Consider the following 11554-nt stretch of genomic DNA (forward strand, 5'->3'; position numbering starts at 1 on the left):
GTAAGGATCCACACATACAACCAGCTAAGCGCCCAGCTAAGCGCATACCAGCCCCAAGCCCGGGCGCAGAAGGTCGGGCTGGCGGAAGAGGCGGGGTCAGCACGACTGCGCGTGCGATCCAGTGACCAACCAGGACCTGGGGGCGGGGAGGATCCTTCCCGCGGCGCCAGGTGTGCCCCGCCCTCCCCTCCTAACGATTGGTGGCTGATGAAATCCTGGGAACGGGATTGGAGGGATTCCCACTAGCTTCTCCAATGGAGATGCGACCGGGGCGGGCCCAGTGGCGGAAGGAGCATGGCGTGGAGACATCTGAAAGTGAGTCTAGCCAGAGTGGCCTTGGGGGCGGCAAGAGGGGAAACCCAGGATACCGGGTCGGCGGCCACTTCATGCGCGTGCATGTGCACGTGCACTTGGTCACTGCGTTTAAAGGGCTCACCTTTGTAGATGGTGATCCGTGTCAGCGCACGTGGACCAGACAGCCCCGCACTGGAGCGCTTTGCTCTTGGAACTCTTGGAACACTTAAACCTTGCGTGCACGTCTGTGCACGGTCCAGTGTGTTACGAAACTACTAGACTTGATTTCAGTACATCGAGATAGTTTTAAGGGCGGGGACTCTAACGGTGCCCAACTGTATGTTGAATAGCATGCGATCCTGAATAGATCAGGAGGAGAGCAGAAGCAAGACAGTGAAAACTTGATCGGCGCTAACGCTGCGGTCTATAAAGGCATTCTTCCCGCCTGACCTCCTCGTTTATGGTTCAAACCCCAAACCTCCCCCCATCCCCGGCAAAGTCCCCTGCCTGTCACCCAGGCAGCTTTTAAGCCACATTGACCCTCCCTTCCACGCAGACCTTTTTCTCTCCCATTTCTTGGGCATCTCTCATCCTCTTCACGCAGAGAACCTTTGCACTTTTTCCTCCTTGCACTGCTTCCTTGGTAACTCCTATTTATTCTTGGAACAGCAGTTTGTCATATCCTCAAGGACTCCTTTTTGTACTTGGAGGTTGTGTGTTCTTCCATTACCCTGTGCTTTTCTCCATAGCTAATGTTATTTTATGTATTTATGGACATTGGTCTCTATCTCCTCATGCAGTTGTAATCTCTTCGGAGTTAGGAGTTTGATCTATGAGCCCATAACTGAGTACTCAGTCGATATTTCATGAAGGATTGGTAACGTGCTGTGCCAAAAAAAGTACAGTTTTCCCTCAATTTACTAGTCTTCTTGGTAAAATCTATATATAGAAAAACCTGCCTGGCAGAAATAGTGTGTGTGTGTGTGTGTGTGTGTGTGTGTGTGTGTGTGTGTGTGTTTGTGTTTCCTTTTTGTTTTTACTTACACTTGGTGGTGCCCAGTTGCTTACTACTGGCTCTGTGCTCAAGGATCACTCTTTTTTATTTTTTCTTTTTGGGTCACATCAGGCGATGCTCAGGGGTTACTCCTGGCTCATGCACTCAGGAATTACTACTGGCAGTGCTTGGGGGACCATATGGGATGCTGGGAATCAAACTTGGGTCGGCTGCATACAAGGCAAACGCTCTACTCACTGTGCTATCGCTCCAGCCCCTCAGGGATCACTCTTGACGTTGCTCTGGGGTACCATATGGTCTGGGGACTGAACTTGGGTCAGCTGTGTGCAAGGCAAGTGACTTATTCACTGTATGATCTCTCTGGACCCGAGTGGTTTGTTTATGTGCTGAAGTATTGTTGGATTTTAGGCAAAACCAGTATCAATAGAGTTCCTGTAATTAAAAAAAAATTTTTTTTTAACCTAGTGAACATCAGTAGGACCTTCAGCAGACCTATAGAGCAAGGTCAAGGACAATTCACCCATCAAATAGGCAGTGACTAGAGACTTTTCTGACTCCTAACCATAGCATCTACTGCCTGCCCCTCCACCCCATGCTGTAACCCTGTCCCCTAGGGGGCAGTACTGTCCCTCTGAAACCTCTGCTCTGGGTGCCAGCAGGACTAGAACTGAAGGAGGCTAGTGTTTGCAGAAAGCTAAGGACGTCACTTGCCATGACACGTCATCTGATGCCTGGGCAGGGTGTAAAGGACTCAGCAGGGTGCTGATGAGTTTGTATGATTGTTCTTTCCAGCAACGGGCCCTGGATGCGGTGATCATCCTGGGCGGCGGGGGATTCCTCTTCGCCTCGTACTTGACAGCCACCGGGGATGAGTACTTCTACGCCAGACACCTGATGCCGGCCCTGCAGAGGCTGCTGGACCCCGAGTCCGCGCACAGGCTGGCCGTGCGCTGCGCTGCGCTGGGGCTCCTGCCTCGATCCACTTTCCAGGACTCGGACATGCTGGTAGGTGCTCTTGGAGCCCCGAAGGCTGGGTAAGAGGGCGGCAGCGGGAACTCGGCTAGGGTGGGGCCTTTGGGTAACCCATGCTCTGCTGAAAATCTGCCCTCCTCATCTTCAGACCAGGACACTGAGGCAGAGGGTCGTGGGTCACTCACAGAAAGGCACACAGCTGGGAGGTGGCCGCGCCAGGACCCAGGCCTCGGGTGGGGCCTCTGTTCCTCAGCTTCCAGCCGTCGGCAGCGTTGAGTCTTCAAGTCCGATGTGGGGCAGGATTCGTCCTGCGCCCGGCCAGGGCAGGAGGGCCGAGTGTCTGCCTCAGTCAGCCCCCATTCCTCCTGCCGCACCCCCGCACAGGAACCCCACGAAGGCCTCCCCAGCAGACAAGGTCCTGTGGGGACTGTGGAAGGGCTGGGGACAGCAGGATGACGTGACTGGGGCCCTTTGTGGAAGGCGCCGCTCTGCGCTTTTGTCCTTTTCTGAATCCTTTTCCTGTCCACATCCCATTTCTGAGGGAAGGGTCCTGCCGCCACACCGTCGCCCGTGGGCACTGAGGACACCACAGGAGCCAAAGCAGTACTTTACTAGCAGCACCTTGGAAAGTCCTGGAACCCGGTGTGACAGAAGCGTGTCCAGAGCTGGGGGCAGAGCAGGGGGATGACCGGAAGGGAGTTGTGGCTGGATGAGGGACAGAGTGACAAGAGTCTGTGTGGAGGGTGGAGTGTCCAGCACTGAGGCCTGCCTGGCTGTGCACTGTCTGCTTTCCTGGCGCTCTCTACCGGCTGGGGGACTTAGCTGAGTGGCACTGAGTCAGGGTGGCCCTGTCTAGGGGTGGGGACCCTGGTGGAGAAGGAAGTCTGAGTGTTGGGGGCCAGAGAGAGCTCAGCAGCTAGAGCCAGGCTGCGCACAGGCCCGAAAACCAAACCAAAAAGAGGATCAAGTCGTAACCTCAGTGGAAAGTCAGGCCATGTCCTCTTTCGCCGCTGACAAGCACATCACCTCAGGGCGTGAGAGCGGGGTGCAGACCCCTTCCTCCCAGCCCACCCTTGCCCCCTTCCTCAGGTCTGGAATGTGAGAGTTGATAAGCTCCCGGGTGCTGGGACTCCCCACCCCTGACACACACACACACACTCCTTTGAAACACACACACACCCACACACACACACACACACACACCACACATACCACACACACCACACACACACACACACACACACACACACACACACACTCCCCAGAAACACGCAGAGCCTCGCCTCACCTCGTGTACCTCTTTGTCTCCGACTCTGCAGGAAGTGAGGACCCTGGGCCATAAGTTCCGAAACCCGGTAGGAATTGCTGCAGGATTTGACAAGCACGGGGAAGCCGTGGATGGGCTTTATAAGATGGGCTTTGGCTTCGTGGAGATAGGAAGTGTTACCCCCAAACCTCAGGAAGGAAACCCCAAGCCCAGAGTCTTTCGCCTCCCCGAGGACCAGGCCGTGATTAACAGGTAGGTGAATGGGGCCCGGGGTACTTTGAGCTCAGTTCCTGTGGTTGTCCTATTGACAGATGCACGTGCTGCCGTATCTGTTTGGCCCTTCGGCTGCTGGTCACAAGGTGGCTTCTGGGCGGCATCTGCCACGGTTGGTTTCTTCCCTAGGGAGGTAGGGGAGCCCGGAGCAGCTGGGGCAGCAGGGCGCCCACCTTCTTCTCGGGGCTGCTCCTTCTTCCTGCAGGACGCCCCGGGACTTCAGGGTGACCCGCTTTTCTGTTTGTGGACATTTGCCCGGAACCCTGGTGGGCTCTGCCGGGCCGGTGCTCTGGGTTTAGAGCGTCACCCTGTACCGCAGGGCTTGATGCCCCGGAGCTCAGGAAGGGCTTGTCTGACTGTCCACGTAGCCCTGCCACTCGTGTATGTGATTTCCAGTGTCCCAGCGGCCAGGGACCAGAGTGTGCAAGCGTGTCCGGTGCCAGAAGCAGGCCAGGCTCACGGGAGGGCCAGGGGCCGGAGCCGCTGGAGGCTGGAGCGTTTTGTGTGGCTTCGGGTGGGGGCGATGTACCGGGTCTAAGGATGCAGCCGTGGAGTGGCGGAACAGGGCCAGGTGGGTGTGCACGGAGCTCAGGCAGGAGGTGAGAGACGGTAACAGCGTGGCAAGGGCCCCCTTGGTGGGGGAGGACAGATGACTGGGGCTGCAGCCGGGCCGGGCAGGGCCGGGGCAGCTGCATGACCAAATCTTGGCAGTTTTCAGGGCTCTGAGCTGAGCAGCTTTTCTGTAAATTTCAGTGTTTGCAGATTGGAATCTTCCAGAATCTCTGAAAGCCCCAAGGATGTTTAAACCTTGTAAAGCTCAGAACTGTTCCTTTTTTTAAAAAAAATATTTGATGTTGTTTAATTAACGGGGGGGGGGGCGGTCATTGGGTCACATCTTCTGGTGCTTTGGGGCTACTCCCAGCTCTGTACTAGGAGATCGCTCCGGGCAGTTCTCAGGAACCCTGTGTGGTACCAGGCACGGAACTGACAAGCGTCTTAAGCCCCGACTCTCTCTCCAGTCCCTCTCTCCCAGTTCTAAACGTCTCGAGCCTGCAGTGCACACGGCCGTGGAACATCTTTGCAAAGTCTTAGCCCTCCCACGAGGCCGTAACTTGTCTCTTCCCCATGTGCTTCGCTGCAGGTATGGATTTAACAGCCACGGCCTCGAGGTGGTGGAGCGCAGGCTGCGCGCCAGGCAGCAGGAGCAGGCCAGGCTCACGGAAGGTGAGGTGGGGCCGCAGCGGGGGGCTTTCTTCATTAGTTGGCTGGGAATGTTGTGGCAGCAACAGGCTCCGTTTCCAGGGGGCTTCTGAGTCCCACACAGCCTCCAGGACTGTGACTGAGTTGCACACTTTATTTATTTCTTCATCTATTTGGGCCACACCTGGCAATGTACCCCCTGGCTCTGCACTCAGGAATCACTCCTGGTGGTGCTCAAGGGACCGTATAGGATGCCAGGGCTTGAACCCAGGTCTACCGTGTGCAAGGCAAATGCCCGCCCCGTGTACTATTGCTCTGGCCCCCTGCGTTGCACACTTTAGCACAGACACTCTGACTCGGCTTTGTGACCCATGTTCTAGCCTTGCCGAGGCAGCTGGAAGTGAGCCCGTGACAGGCACTGGGCTGCGCCTGAGCACAGCCCTTCCTGCACCCCACTCTGTCCATCGAGAGCACAGTGCTGGTTGACAGAGAAGAGTTTTATTTGTTAACTCGGAGAAGCACAGGAAAGATGGTTCGAATGCCGCAGCCAGCTCCTGAGCAAGGGAGGGCCGCGCCCAACGCCGGGCATTCTCCTGGGCATGTCCAGACATTCGGGCAGCTGCGTTCCCGCAGGGCAGCCCTGGTCTGTGAGCTGCTTATTCTGGCCGCTGCAGCCCGTGTTTTCCTGATCGAACCTTCCCAGGCACCCTCTGGGGTTGTGCGGGGACGCAGCCATTTCCTTCGTGGATTCTTCTAGAGCCTCTTTCCAGCTATCTCCTGTGTAGTTTCCTTAGAGTTCATAAGTTGAGCAAAGCACTGGTTATGGGGTTCCTGTCAGGAAGGGGCCTGGACAGGTTGGAGCGGGGCCTCATCTGCAAGGCTTCAGTGGAACCAGCACTGAGCATGGCGTTTGCATTGGTTTCTCTGTTTGCACAAGTCAAAAGAAGGAAGGGGCAGAGCACAGTGGAACTCCCTGGTGTTTGCCGCCACGGCGTTTGCAGACACAGGTGGGAGCATGTCCCCGCCCAGACAGGTGTAGAGCCGGTGCAGGCAAGTTGGCCGATGGAGGGGAAGACTGAGGGTTGTTTCGTCAAAGACAGACTCACAGTGTTGCACAGGGGGTGAGCTGGTGGCCAGGCATGTGGCCAGCCATGGTCTGGCCCCCGGCAACCGATATGGCCCCTGAGCACAGTGAGGTGTGGCCCCAAAACAACCCCCTAAAATGTTGCCTAGGAAACGGTGTGTGGGGACAGTGTTTTGTATATTGACAGATGGGCTGCCACTGGGAATAAACCTGGGGAAGAATAAAACCTCGGAGGACGCTGCCTCGGACTACGCAGAAGGGGTCCGGGTCCTGGGCCACTTGGCCGACTACCTGGTGGTGAATGTGTCCAGTCCCAACACCGCAGGGCTGCGGAGTCTCCAGGGAAAGGGCGAGCTGCGCCGCCTGCTGACCAAGGTGGGTAATTGCATCACCCCCCTCCCCTGTGGCTGGTCCTAGGCTTTCAGCTCAGCCTGATCCTTTGGCTCCAGTGTCACTATTGATGTCTGGATCAGTGAGGACACCTTGCTGTGCCTTTAATCCCTGTCACAGCAGTGATTATCTCACAGGTGATTAACTGCTCTTTTATCTGTCCTGCTGTTAGCCTCAAGAGCCTTCCCTGAGGGAACGGCTCTGGTCTCTACTGCTCCAACCCCAGATTCTAGTGCTGTGAGTAAATGCATAGGAGGATTTTTCTTTTTTGGGGGGAGAGAGGGGGTCACACCCAGCGATGCACAGGGGTTACTTCTGGCTTTGCATTCAGGAATTACTCCTGGCAGTGCTTGGGGGACCCTATGGGATGCTGGGAATTGAACCCAGGTTGGCCATGTGCGAGGCAAACGCCCTACCCACTGTGCTATCGCTCCAGCCCCTGACTTTTCATCAAACAGTATATATTATTTTAGGAACAAAGGTCTAGGGCCAGTGATACAGCTCAGTGGTAGAACACTTACCTTGCATATGTAAAGTTCTGGGTTCAGTCCCCAGCACTGCAAAAAAGAAGACAGCCAAGAGATCTGAACGGGGGCTGGGGCGGTGGCTCCCAGGGCCGAAACACAGACTCTGCATGCGGGAGCCTGGACTCAGTCCCTGACACTGTAGGTGTCCCCGAGTGCATCAAGCATCACTCCAGGGCCTCAAGCCAAGAGCTGCTTCTAGTGCCACTGGATGTTGCCTTAAAACCAAAGTAGGAAAAGACGTAGGAATCAAACTGTATTAACCAGTAGTGGCAGCAGAGACTCAGACTGGGGATCTCTTGATTTCTTCCTTCTTTTTTGGGTCACACCTGACAATGTTCAGGGGTTACTCCTGGTTCTGCACTCAGGAATTACTCCCAATGATGCTTGGGGGACCATATGGGATGCTGGGGATTGACCCCAGGTTGGCCGTGTGCAAGGCAAATGCCTTCCCCACTGCACTATCATCCCAGCCCCATCCCTTGATTTAGAGAATGGACTCAGCTCCCTCTTGATGGAATCTTTTTCATTTGTTTTGGGGCCCACGCGGCAGTACTCAGGGGTTACTCCTGACTCAGCGTGTAGGAATTACTCCTGGTGGGGCTCAGGAGACCATATGGGGTGCCGGGGAACAAACCTTCCAGCCCCGTGCAAGGCGAGCGCTCTCCCCGCCCTCCTGCTGCTCGGCCCCTTGATGGAACCCCTAGTATTGCCAAGCCCTGCGCTTCTTGCTCGGGCTCTCACTGGACACACAGGTTTGGTGGCTCAGGTCGTGGCTCTGTGGGAGGCTGCTCGGGGTCACCCTCTGCCTCTGTGGCCTCCATCCAGGTGCTGCAGGAGAGAGAGGCCTTGAAGCGAGCACACAAGCCAGCGGTGCTGGTGAAGATCGCACCCGACCTCTCGGCCCGGGACAAGGAGGATATCGCCAGTGTGGTGAGAGAGGTGTGACTCGGCCCCGCTCACCCGGAGAGGCTGGTGGTGGCTGCCTTCGAGCCCCCTCCCATGACCTTGGGGGCTGGTTTGTTTACTGTTCTGCCTGCTTGGCACTCAGGAGCTTCGGGTTCCATCCCTGGCACCAAGTGTTCCCCTAGGCACCCAGTACTGCCTAGAGTCATCCTGAGCACTGCTGGGGGTGACCCGAAAGCCATGCCCCATGGACCTGCAGAGGGAGCGTCTTTTTCAGACTGGGGTTGTCTCTCTAGCTTGGACTTGGGGCCTGTGCGGAGAGGACTGCAGAGTCTGATCCCAGGTGTCCCGGGCCCAGGACTGTCCCCATCCATCTGGGGCTTTCCTCAGAGCATCACAGGTCATGGGTTTGTGACCACCACCATGCCAGGAGGGCAGGGACAGTTCTGGCCTCGGGCTGTGGGCTCCTGACCCCAGGCTGTCCCTCCGTCTCTCGCTGCAGCTGGGCATCGACGGGCTGATCGTCACCAACACCACTGTGACCCGCCCTGCCAGCCTGCAGGGCGCCCTGCGCTCTGAAACCGGGGGGCTGAGCGGGCAGCCGCTCCGGGATCTGTCCACGCAGACCATCCGGGAGATGTACGCGCTCACGCAAGGTAAGAGTCCGCGCCCTTCCTGCAGCTCCCTGTGCGGCCCGGGCTCTGGGGGTGCTGGGCCGGGGTGGGGGCCGTCGCCGCTCACGGGGCCCCGTGCATCTCTGCAGGTAGAGTCCCCATCATTGGGGTGGGTGGCGTGAGCAGCGGGCAGGACGCGCTGGAGAAGATCCGTGCGGGCGCGTCCCTGGTGCAGCTGTACACGGCCCTCACCTACCAGGGCCCGCCCGTGGTGGGCAGGGTCAAGCGGGAGCTGGAGGCCCTGCTGAGGTGAGTGGGCCGGGCTGGGGAGGGGCGGTGTGTGGGTGCCGGTGTCTGTGTGTGTGGAGTTGGTCTCAGTAGAGTTGGGGTGTGTGTGTGTGGAGTCGGTTCTCTCAGTAGAGTTGGTGTGTGTGTGTGTGTGTGTGTGTGGTCGGTTTTATCAGTAGAGTTTGTGTGTGGGTGTGTGTGTGTGCGTGCGCGCACGCGCGCGGAGTCGATTCTCTCAGTAGAGTTGGTGTGTGTGTATATGTGTGTGTGGTCGGAGCTGGAGGCCCTGCTGGACCGGGCTGGGGAGGGGTGGTGTATGAGTGCTGATGTCTGTGTGTTTGGAGTTGGTGTGTGTGTGGAGTTGGTCTCTCAGTAGAGTTGGTGTGTGTGTATGTGTGTGTGGTTTTCTCAGTAGTTTGTGTGTGTGTGTGTGTGTGTGTGTGTGTGTGGAGTCAGTTCTCTCAGTAGAGTTGGTGTGTGTGTGTGTGTGTGTGTGGTTTTCTCAGTAGTTTGTGTGTGTGTGTGTGTGCGTGGTTCTCTCAGTAGTTGGTGTGTGTGTATGTGTGTGTGTGGTCGGTTTTCTCAGTAGAGTTTGTGTGTCTGTGTGTGTTGTTGGCGTTTCCAGGAGCTATCCCAGGGCTTCCTGTTCATCTGTCTCTAGTGATCGTTCCAGACAGACTTCATAGATGCCAAATTGGGGTGGGGATTACTCTGTGGCTCCCCCGAGAAAGGATCAGGAATTCAGGGCTCCCTTCCGGGGTAGCAGTGTGGCGACAGCGTCCCCTGTGCTGGGCCGCAGCAGCCGCAGCTTTCGGCACGGGGGTGGGGTTCTGGCGGGTCTCCGTCAGCTCCTGCTGCGCTTGCTCTCCACAGGGAGCAAGGTTTCGCCCGAGTCACTGATGCCATCGGCGCTGATCACCGGAGGTGAGGCCTGGGAGCTGGACGCCTGCTCTGGAACCTTCTCCTAAGGCAGGCGAGCTGTTGTGAGTGAGTGTGAGAAGAACCCCAGGACCCCTCATGGGAGGAAGTTGCTGCCTCGCCATCTTTCTAGATCCAGCCCCAGATCCTTGGCTGCCACAGAACCTTGGCTGTTTGTGGGGAAAATAAAGCCACTTACCGCCTGGATTTCATCCCAGCACATCCCGGAGGCCACGTTGGTCCTGAGGCTGCAGTGTTCTGGCCTCTGCACGGGGTCCGCCGTGCACTTCCTGTAGCGTCTCTCGCATTCTCTCCAGCTGTTTGTTTTGAACTGTATTTTGGACATAGTTCAAACATGAACCAGACGTGCAAGAACAGGGCTCGAGGCTGGCTGCCCTTTCCCGCGTCCTCACGTTGTCTTTGCGTGTGACGGCACTGCTGTGGGCTGGGCGGGCAGCTGAGTGGGCCGGAGCACATGCTCTGTGGGTGGCAGGCCCGGAGCCCCCGATCCGGGTGATCTGAACTCAGGAGCACTGCTGGGAGTGGCTCCCAAGGACTGAGCTGGGAGCACCCCTGAGCAGCACTGGCTGTGGCCCAAGAACACCAGCCCTCAGGGGCCTTCCTGTGGCCTCTGGATGTGGTTTCAGTTGGAGGCCTGGGGCCTAGGATGCCACTGTTTGACTTTGGGGAGCCCCAGCTGAGCCCATCACAGGGCATGTGTTTGCTGCCCCTTTCTCTAGCTTTGTCTGGGATTCGGGTGTTTTAGTGCTCCAGGTGTTCAAGAAGCGGCCAGGCCGTTTGGACCCACAGCTGCCACCTGACCCGCCTTCGCCCAAGGGCACTATTCCCACCACACCTGGGCCTGTTCCCGCCCTTTCCCAGCCCCTCCTTTGCTGTGAAATCACACACCCCTGGCCTCGCCCTTGCACTCTTTGCTCCGGAATGCTCTGTGGTTGCTCCTCTGCACAGTGCTCTAGGACTTGTGGCTTCTGGTGCTTCTGCAGGAGTGCCGGGTGTTGCACTCTTGGCTGAGGGCTTGTGCACCTCCTGGTGGCTGTGCGCCCCAGGGTCGCGCCCTTGAGTGATGGGGCTCACGCACCTAGCAGCAGGGACCCCCAGACAGCTGAGCGGAGCCCGAAGGTGACTCTGGGCTCTGCCTCAGCCACGGAGCCTCGGGCCAGTCGCGCCATCTTCCCACAGACGGTTTTCCTCGTTTTATTTTACTGAAAAAACAATACCTACTGTTTGTTTGGAGGCCATGCCAGGTGATGCTCAGGGGACTATATGGGATGCTGGGACTCTAACCCAGGTTGGTCACGTGCCAGGCAGATGCCCTCCCTACTGTACTATCTCTCGAGCCCAAAGGTACCTACTCTTAAGAGAGAACAACACATTCTCCCCAAACCTGGGTTGTGTCTCTGATTCCCCCAACTAATCCCGTTTCCTCAGTCATCACAGTTAAATTTTCTACCACCCCAGGTTTTCCTGGACAGTTTTAGGGTGTAGCTATGATATCTGAGGCTACTGTTTCATCTCGCTGCACATTGCAAGCGGAACCCTGTCTTTCCCCTCAGAGCTTTCTGCATCCCCCAGTTACTGTAGCCAGACTGCACAGTCAGACCAGGTCCTCAAATCTGGGAACAAGTTCTGGAGACTGGAATTACAAAGAAACCAAGCTAGTGCCTACAGCCTTTTTCTGGTTGCCAAAGCATCTCTAGGCTCTAATAAAGCCCCGGCCGGCTGATGTCTATTGGGGAGCAGCTCTTGGCGGCCGAGCCAGCCTGCTGGTTCCAGGGCACGGTCAGGGCA

At 57.1% G+C, this 11554-nt stretch overlaps 1 protein-coding gene across 1 annotated transcript; it reads left to right on the forward strand.

Annotated features, from left to right (window-relative positions):
* Nucleotides 1–278: 278 nt before the first annotated feature.
* DHODH (dihydroorotate dehydrogenase (quinone)) lies at nucleotides 279–11491 on the forward strand. Its single transcript, XM_004600554.2, has 9 exons — nucleotides 279–315; nucleotides 2102–2314; nucleotides 3601–3800; nucleotides 4963–5045; nucleotides 6293–6480; nucleotides 7848–7961; nucleotides 8428–8581; nucleotides 8689–8848; nucleotides 9701–11491. Exons 1-9 carry the CDS (start codon nucleotides 295–297, stop codon nucleotides 9753–9755), a joined length of 1188 nt encoding a protein of 395 aa, XP_004600611.2. The 5' UTR covers nucleotides 279–294; the 3' UTR covers nucleotides 9756–11491.
* Nucleotides 11492–11554: the final 63 nt, after the last annotated feature.

This window comes from Sorex araneus, chromosome 8 (assembly GCF_027595985.1).
Source record: "Sorex araneus isolate mSorAra2 chromosome 8, mSorAra2.pri, whole genome shotgun sequence".
NCBI classification, from domain to species: domain Eukaryota; kingdom Metazoa; phylum Chordata; class Mammalia; order Eulipotyphla; family Soricidae; genus Sorex; species Sorex araneus.

Coding starts and splice junctions, on each gene's coding strand:
- DHODH (XM_004600554.2), top strand. CDS start 295: ATGGCGTGGAGACATCTGAAA. Junction 316..2,101: donor TGGCGTGGAGACATCTGAAA/GTGAGTCTAGCC, acceptor TGTTCTTTCCAG/CAACGGGCCCTGGATGCGGT. Junction 3,801..4,962: donor GACCAGGCCGTGATTAACAG/GTAGGTGAATGG, acceptor GCTTCGCTGCAG/GTATGGATTTAACAGCCACG.